The following is an 8,353-nucleotide window of genomic DNA, read 5'->3' on the forward strand; positions in this document are numbered from 1 at the left end:
GAGGGAGCAGTCGGTCACACTCACAGGACTGTCCACAGCTCAGTCTCTAGTGCACTGAACATTTTCTCTGCCAATCCCAACACATATCTAACTTTGGTGAGAATGATGAGTGATATAATAAAGAAAATCCCAGCAGTGAGTACTGGAAAGAGATGAACTGCCTTGAGGATTTTGATCATGACATTTAAATTCCAATCTGCAATTTACGCAATTCTATTTTGTTATATTCTGTTTATAAACTCTGTGTTGTAATCACAGACTGTTTGCCATGATGTTTTGAAGTTATCTAAGTCATTTATCTTAGAATGCAATTGGTTTGGCTGCTTCTCTTGTTTGTCTATGTTGAACTTCCATTTCAAAGGTTCATGCTAACCTAAGGTCTCTGACTGGAACTGCCTATTTCATCACATGATCAGAAAGAGGTAAATTATTGTTCATAGGGTCAAGAAAAAAAACCCCAAACAACAAACCGAGCTCCTATTAAAGGACAATCTGTGGGTTTCTCCTTCAACATTGCATTTCACACTGTGACAGAGTCTGTGTGTGTGAGAGACAGAAGAATGGAGAAGCCCAGGAAAGCATTTACTGATTTAATAGATAAGGCAGTAGCAGCTGCCAACTTGAAGAATCGAGATGAGCTGATGTTTTCTTACAAGGGAATTCCCTACCCTACCAGTTTTTGCAGTCCTGAAGCTTTCAAAGCCTTGGAGTCCTTTGAAGCCAGAAGTGATGATGTAATTTTGGCGGGATACCCTAAATCCGGTGAATATATTTTAATTTTTTTTCATAAACAAGGTTCTGTAATAGCAAGTTGCAAGGTTTGTACTAAATATATGAAATATATATTATATGATACATAATGATATATGATTCATAATATTTTATACTACGCTGAATAGAAGTATTGAGAATGTTCACAAAATCTTGTAAAACTGATTTCAATTTGAAAAAGCGCAACAAATTAATTATGAATATTTCATATGGGAAATTTTCCAAAAGACTGAGAAAAACAACATGATTTTCTTTAGCATGTGAAGGTTTTTGTTATCTTTACCTTTCATAGTTATGAAGTTAAATGCACAAATTGGAGAGAATCAAAATACAGTTTTTTACACCAGAGATAACTTGATGTCTTGATATGACACGGTCTACTCTCACATTTATGTTTGTAAAGTTAGTTTTATCCTTTTACACTGAATGGAGCTTTTGGTATCTTCAAATGTGGAATATTCTTTAGTTTATTTCACATAGATGTCAGGAAATAGTTATCAAAAATATTTTGTAGTCTTTGAAGTGATTACACTGTTCTTCAATTATTGGGAAATCAAGAGATCTTTGCTAGGGTTGAGAATTTACCCTGTGTATTTGGTCCTTCCTGAAAGCACTGGTCTACATGAAAGCCAAGGGTTTGGATTAGATGTGCCTCATATACACTTTAATCTAGCTGCGCCTCTCTTCCAGCAATTGGTTCACACTGCCTTACGGTAGATAGTCACAGCTGGCAGGATTGTGAAGTTTTTGCTTTTTTATTGTATTTTCTTTTTGAAGAAATGTTATGCACTTGAATGCATTTGTTAAGATTGCCGTGAGAAAGATGTAGGCACCCAGTGTCTAGAAGGTAGGAAATGGTAAATTAGAGATGGGAGGTCTATTCAGGCTCTTTGTTATCTTTTGAATAAAAAGATAATGAATGTGTATAGGAAATGTACTTTCATAAAGTTTTTTCTCATTGTTAAAGAAAATGAGTGCACAATTTTCAGATCTAGTTCTCCTCCTATGTTGAAGTACTGTGACCCATCTTTCTTCCTAACAATGCAGCACACCAGAAAACAACACTTAATACATTACAATTTAAAGCACAGGTTTACCACCTCAGTCTCCCTTATATTTGTCACCATAAAATTTATTACATTAATGCAAGTTTTCCTGGTTGAATCTTAGTGGTTCTTCTCCCTTGTTAGTTAGTTTACAGCATACAAGCTAAATTTATACTGTACTGAACTTCTGAAGTTGGAGAAATATGTCCTTATGAGGAGCAAAGGTAGGACCCTAGGAGCTGATGGACCAGATACTCAGCTGTGATTGTATCACATGAAAGGAGCCCAAGAAACTCACCTGGTAGTACTACCACCTCTTGACTTCCCTGGTAAATCCATTTCTGTTCATTCTAAAAGTTTTACAAGCAATTCTGTATTTTTCTGCTTTCAGGCACAAACTGGCTAAGTCAAATCTTAACTGACCTCATAGCCATATCTCAAAAGAAAACACTGGGTGAGGAAAGAAGTGGGAATGCTGAAGAACCAGAAGAATTCCCCTATCTTGAAGTAGGAGATCCTGAGAAATATGAGGTGGGAAGAGGATATGTGTGGAAATTATCAACATTATGTGCTTCAAACACTGAATATATGATGCATGAACTAATCCATTGTTTGATAAGAACTTTACCACTTTATGTGGCATCTGGTCAGGATTAATCTCATCTGGACTGTCAAATACTGAGGGATAAATTAACACTTCAGTGGGAGTGAGAGGAGCACATATCCATAAAGATACATAAGAACTTCAGAAATTCAACATAGCATCTTTCATATCTAAGAAGAGCTTCACGAAGTGTCAAATAATGAAATATGAACTTTTGTCCCTTTACTAGTTCTTCCTTCTCATCCCCTCTCTCAGTTCTTGAAATGCTCCAGCTTTCACATATAGCTAATCTGTACCCTAGCCCTAGATTTGATCCCTTGTCTAACAGAACTAAGAGAATTATCACTGAAGAGAACTAACAACGTCTTTTCCTAGTTGTTCATGGGCTTCTGAAGATTAGTCAGAGAAGCCCACTAATATCCCAGGGCAGCACTCATCAAAAAACCCAAAAATCCACTTCTATCAGCCAATAACTGTTGATAAGTTAATCAAGGTAATATTTTAGCATAGGTTAATGAAAAGAATACTTGTATTAACTGAAATGTCCGATTTCTTCCCTCTAATTCTTAAAGCGAATGATCAAATTGCCTTCTCCAAGATTTATGGTTACTCATCTCCGTCCTGAAAATCTTCCCACGTCTATCTTCAAAAACAAAGTCAAAGTGAGTGCTGATTTTAATGTATTAAAAGCAAACAGTTCAACAGATTTGTCTTTTTTATTTTTTTCTTTTTATTTGTTTAAGCCAATGTAGCATTTTTCTGCCAATTTTCAGAATCACTCTTAAATGTTTAGCCTGACCATTTCTACATGACTGATTAAGTACTGCCATCCATCTCACTTAACCCCAGTTCACTCCTATTGGCACCTTTGCGACAGTTTTCACAAGAGAGTTGCAGGGCTTGAACAAATCCTCCAGGGGTAAAATGTATTTTGACATGATTTCCTGTGGGAGGAGTTTTATGGCATTGTTGCAAGTGAGAGCTTCAAGTGTCAAATTTCAGGGAGAATTTATATTTTAGTGAATTTCCCCTGCTATTTAAATGCTTGTATTGCACAAAACATACTTCGATTCTGCATAAATAATTTGGTTAATCAGTAAAACGTAATAACTATAGGCAACCATCTTTTCATGGTACCAAAGAAAAGTTAAATATTGCGCCTTCTGAATTGGGAATGAAATGGCTACTTCTGCAAGCAGAACACAAGGTATTAGAAATCCCCAACTGCAGTTATAATATAGAAGAATATATTATATATTCTTTTTTTATGCTATAGTCTGCTATGTCTTTCCCTATAAAATAATTAATTTAATTTTTTTCTAGATATTGTTACTGATTCGTAATCCAAAAGATTTAGCTACATCTTTTTACCATTTTTCCAATGGCCTGGCTGCTCTTCCCTCCTATGAGACCTGGGATGACTTCTTCACAGATTTCGTGTCAAAGAAAAGTACAGTATATTTTTTCTGTCTGCGTCAATCATGCAATGATTTGACTTTGTCTAAAAAGTCTTGCACTTTGGTAAATCAGCTTCACTGGGATTTTTTGGTTTACACCACAAGAGCAGAGATTAAAGACAGAGAATTAGAAATCGGAACTGAGGTTTACCATACTTGTCTTACTGCTTGAGGATAAATATTTGTCAAAACTGTACTTCCGTGGACTTCTTTAACTTGTACAAACTGGTATTTTTTCCTAGAAGAAGCACTTCCTCCTTATCTTGTGTCCTCTTCTCCCCCACTGTCCCATGCCCATCATCTTGTGTCCATAGAGATATACAATCACTTCCGTGCAAAATTGAATAAAAGGAATTATGTGGACTAAGTCTAGTGCATTAAAAGGTGGAGTAAGTCTAATGCATTAAAAAAGAGAAAAAGTAATAGTATTAGTTTAAAGTTATGAGTTTGGCATAGCACAGAGCCAGCCGAAGCGGGGGTTCAATAAGGTTTTAGACAAGATTAAGGGAGCCTTACAAGATGGTCTGCAAGATGACAGCTTTTTGGTGGACTCACAACTGTCTTGAAATACTAATGAGTTTTATTTTTCTGACTTACAAATGATATCATATGCCTGAGCCTGGAGCAAAACCTATAATTCCCACAGAAGGGTGTAAACTTTGCCATGGACATGATTAATAAAGCACTTGGCTGAGACAACTTAATGAGTAAAACTTGTATAATATTAATTTAAGCTTCATTTTAGGATTCTTTTGTTTTATTTAGTCGCCTGGGGATGCTACTTTGAATATCTTTCTGAATGGAATAAATACGTTGACAAAGAAAATATTATGACAGTAACTTATGAAGAGCTAAAAGAGGTAAGGTTGCCAATAGTTACAAATACTTTACACTGCAAGGGACGTTTTTTCCTGAACCAATTCACCATTATATGTATGCAGGGTATCCAAAGTGTGTGAGATAGATTTTTGTTTTAAGGGAAGAAAAGGTGAAATTCAAACTTGAAAACCTTCTTAAATTTTGTTGGAAAAAATGATTCTTGTTTTTTTTTATTATTTTTCTGCGATATAAGCTCAAATAATTGTAAACCAAAATCTCCAGCAATTCTTTTGGGGAGGAGCTTTTATGTTTTCAGCAGCATAGATTTTGCTCACCTTTAAATCATATATAATATTTTGTAATATACAGGAAGGCAGCTCTCATCTCCTCTAAAATAATTATGGAGAAGAGAAATGTTATGGACCACTCTAGTCCTAGTGAACTCTATGAATATCCTATGTATGCAGCCAGCAGAGAAATACAGGGAAGTGTAAACACCTTGGAAAGCAGCGTAATTTGTTTGGAAGTCACGTGTTACATTCCTCTTTCCAGAATCGTGCCCTGGGTGTGAAAAACATAGCTGCATTCTTCGGAATTCCTCTGACTGAGAAAGAGCTCCAGCTTGTGGTGGAGAGGAGCAGCTTCCAGTCTATGAAGAAAAACTCAGAGAAGACCCATGGGGCATTTGGCAATATTTTCTTTCGCAAAGGTAGGAAGCTCCAAGTGGCTCAGAGGTACAAATGTCACATACTCAAGAACTTGGGCCATCCTTTGGTTCTTTTTCTTGCAGTCATATTGGCATTGCCAAATTAGTATCAAGCAGGTTACCACTGATTTGCTTGAGAACACTATTCAAGGAGAACTGGTGGGGAAGATACCCAGCAAGACTCTCACAGCAGAACCACTTTTACAAGCTTGCAGATGGCTGGCAGGAAGGAGAAGATGATGTTTCTGAATTCCTCTCCACCTCTGTGCCTGGATCACCAATTGCCCAGCCATTAGAGGCTTATCTGAGCAGGCAGCACGGGGCCAAATTCAACCTGAGTGGTGTGACCACACTTTTTAGGAGAGTATATGAATCTTCTGAAATGGTCACTGCCAAATGCCTGTTCACTCCTACACTTTAGAACTAAGCCAAGCAAGCAAGAATGCAGGTACACACAAGAGAGGAAACAAAAGGGAGCAACTTTTGCAGTGTAGTGTAGGGGACATGGAGATGAGAAGGGCAACATGGTTGTCAGAATCTATTTCTGCATTTTACATTAAAGTAGTAACTGGATAATAACTCAAACTGCTAAAGGAGCAGAAACCAAACTCTGCCTCCCGGCAGATAATTCTTTATCAATTCGTCATAATCTTCCACTTTGCCAGTCATAACTGACTAGAGGAGAGAGATGTAGGGAAACAGGACTTTAGGCTGCCTTTTTAAGCACAGTCACCTAAAGAGGAGCATGTTCTTTTGCATTACAGCAAAAGATTATTCACCTATATGTAACTCAACTGATTTAGTGAAATTACAGTAAATTCACGAATACAAGCCGCACTGAGTATAAGCCGCATCTCTGGGTGTTGGCAAATATTTGTTCTTTGTCCATAAATAAGCCGCACCCTGAGTATAAGCCGCTCTGTCGTTCACAGCGTGGACCCGCATGCAACAAAGTTACCAATTAGTAACAGAACCACGGCATGGTGGGGGCTTTAATGGCTCAACTAAGGCTGTGCAGGCTCGGCCCACTAGGGGCTACTGACGGGGCCAGGTGGTCCAGCTTGGTGGGGCCACTCGGCGGGGTCTCTCGGGGCTGGCCACCGCCTCTGGGGTCACTTGCCCCAGCCCCGCTCCCGACGCGGCACCGGCCGGGCACGGAGTACCCCCTGCTCCCGCCACGGCAGCGGACAGTGGGGGCAGAGCCCCCTTCTCCTCCCCGAGCCGCGGCAATGGCAGCGCGGGGCCCTCACGTCTCTCCCCCAGGCTGCAGCAGAGGAGGGAAGAAGAGAGCTCTCCTGCCTCTCTCCCCGCTCCCCGTGCTGCCTGAAGGGAGCCATGCTCCACCCACCGTGCAACAGAGTAACAATTTGTAAAAATCGCGAAATGCCAGCTTTTACTGGCAGGTGCTTGGCTCGGCGCCCTGGCTGGGACGTCTGGCGCTGTAAATGTCAGAAAATTATTCACATATTAGCCACCCCCGAGTATTAGCCTCACTTCCGGGTTTGGTCAAATTTTGGTCAAATTGCTGCGGCTTGTATTCGTGAAATTACTGTATATTGGTGTAGGAAAATGTTTCATCTGGAAAATGGATCAATACTATTTAGCCTACAGTGGAATAAAAAGGACAGATCTATAGAATAAAAAATAAAATTTCTTGGTTTTCAAGAGTTTCTTTGCTTCTTTGAAGGTGCTGTAAGTGACTGGAAGAATCTCTTCAGTGAAGATCAGAATGAGAAAATGGACAAAATGTTTGAAGAATGTTTAGCAGGAACTAAACTTGGAAAAAAGTTGAAATATGACGTGTACTGCAAAGCCTGAAGAGTAATGAAATGTGGTTAGAACAAGAACTTTGCAAGGCACACTCAGATCATCTGGATGCTATACACTGGAAAACTAGATCAAATGACCCAAGCACTTTAGAATTACTGTAAGAATCATTACAACAGCCTTTACAATGACAGTGATGACTAATGGGTTTTGGCTTTATGGTGAGTCTTTGGCTACATCCATTTGCTGAAGATGTCAACTAATCATATTTACAAAAACTTGTCAGCACTGTTCCAGCTGTGATCTGAAATGAAATGCCCCTTTCTCTCTAGCCAAATTCTATCTTTCTAGACTATTCATAATTATTTAGTATGTATATTATCTTTTTCCTCAAAATTGTTTCAAATTAGGCAACATCTTCACAGAAAATACAACTAGCAAAAATAGGGATATAACAGAAGTCTAATGACAAAGGAGATCTTCCATTAATTCAGGAAAAACTGAATCAAAGCAAGTGGAAGGAGAAAGAAGGAGAATACAGATCAACATTCTTAAGGCTTGTCTGAATGTGAAGTATCAAGCTGGATTTCAGATTATGGGCTGATGTTAACAGGCAAGATTCCCTCAGAGGCACTGCTTTCTATAGGATCACAGAGCAGCCCCGATTGGAAGAGACCTTGAAAAGTCATCTAGTCCTTTCATGACAAAGTGAGCCTAGGTGAGATTCTATCTAGATATCATATCTTGAAAACCTCCAGTGATGAGGATTCTGCTGTGTTCCTGGAGGCATTTTCCCAGCCAATCATTGTTCATGCTGTAAAGAATTTACTTCATGTATCAAGATTAAACCTCTCCTGTTGCAACTTGAATCCACTGTTTTCTTCTCCGTGTGGTGTCCCATGAATAGGGAGCCTTTATCCTATTTGTAGCTGCCCTTTAAGTACTGGAAACTGTGATGAGGTTGTCCCTGAACCTCCTCAACTTTGTGTTTCTCCCTTGGAACCCTCTGGTTTGTCTGTGTCTTTCTTGAAAATGCTTCTCTTGAGAAAGTGGGATTGTAAAGAGTGATGGTGCAAGACATTGCTCTACCCAGCTCTCTTGTACTGCCAATGGCATTTGCCTCTCTAGACACAGTATTTCAGACTTGTCCAGGGACCTGTTCTGGAAAAAGAAAGGCAAAACA

The 8,353-nt window shown here is 39.0% G+C and overlaps 1 protein-coding gene across 1 annotated transcript; it reads left to right on the top strand.

Annotated features, from left to right (window-relative positions):
- The first annotated feature begins 560 nt into the window (after positions 1–560).
- On the top strand, positions 561–7,221 carry LOC116994466 (sulfotransferase 6B1-like). Its single transcript, XM_033056178.1, has 7 exons — positions 561–762; positions 2,209–2,348; positions 2,994–3,083; positions 3,745–3,871; positions 4,644–4,738; positions 5,250–5,406; positions 7,091–7,221. The coding sequence occupies exons 1-7, from the start codon at positions 561–563 to the stop codon at positions 7,219–7,221; spliced, it is 942 nt and encodes a 313-aa protein (XP_032912069.1).
- The last annotated feature ends 1,132 nt before the right edge of the window (positions 7,222–8,353 follow it).

Source organism: Catharus ustulatus, chromosome 3 (genome assembly GCF_009819885.2).
Source record: "Catharus ustulatus isolate bCatUst1 chromosome 3, bCatUst1.pri.v2, whole genome shotgun sequence".
NCBI lineage: Eukaryota > Metazoa > Chordata > Aves > Passeriformes > Turdidae > Catharus > Catharus ustulatus.

What these genes read in the sequence shown, in the direction of transcription:
- LOC116994466 (XM_033056178.1), top strand. Translation starts at nt 561, where the DNA reads ATGGAGAAGCCCAGGAAAGCATTTACTGATTTAATAGATAAGGCAGTA. An exon ending in GGCGGGATACCCTAAATCCG is followed by an intron (nt 763 to 2,208) that starts GTGAATATATTT and finishes TTCTGCTTTCAG; the next exon opens with GCACAAACTGGCTAAGTCAA. An exon ending in AGATTTCGTGTCAAAGAAAA is followed by an intron (nt 3,872 to 4,643) that starts GTACAGTATATT and finishes TGTTTTATTTAG; the next exon opens with TCGCCTGGGGATGCTACTTT.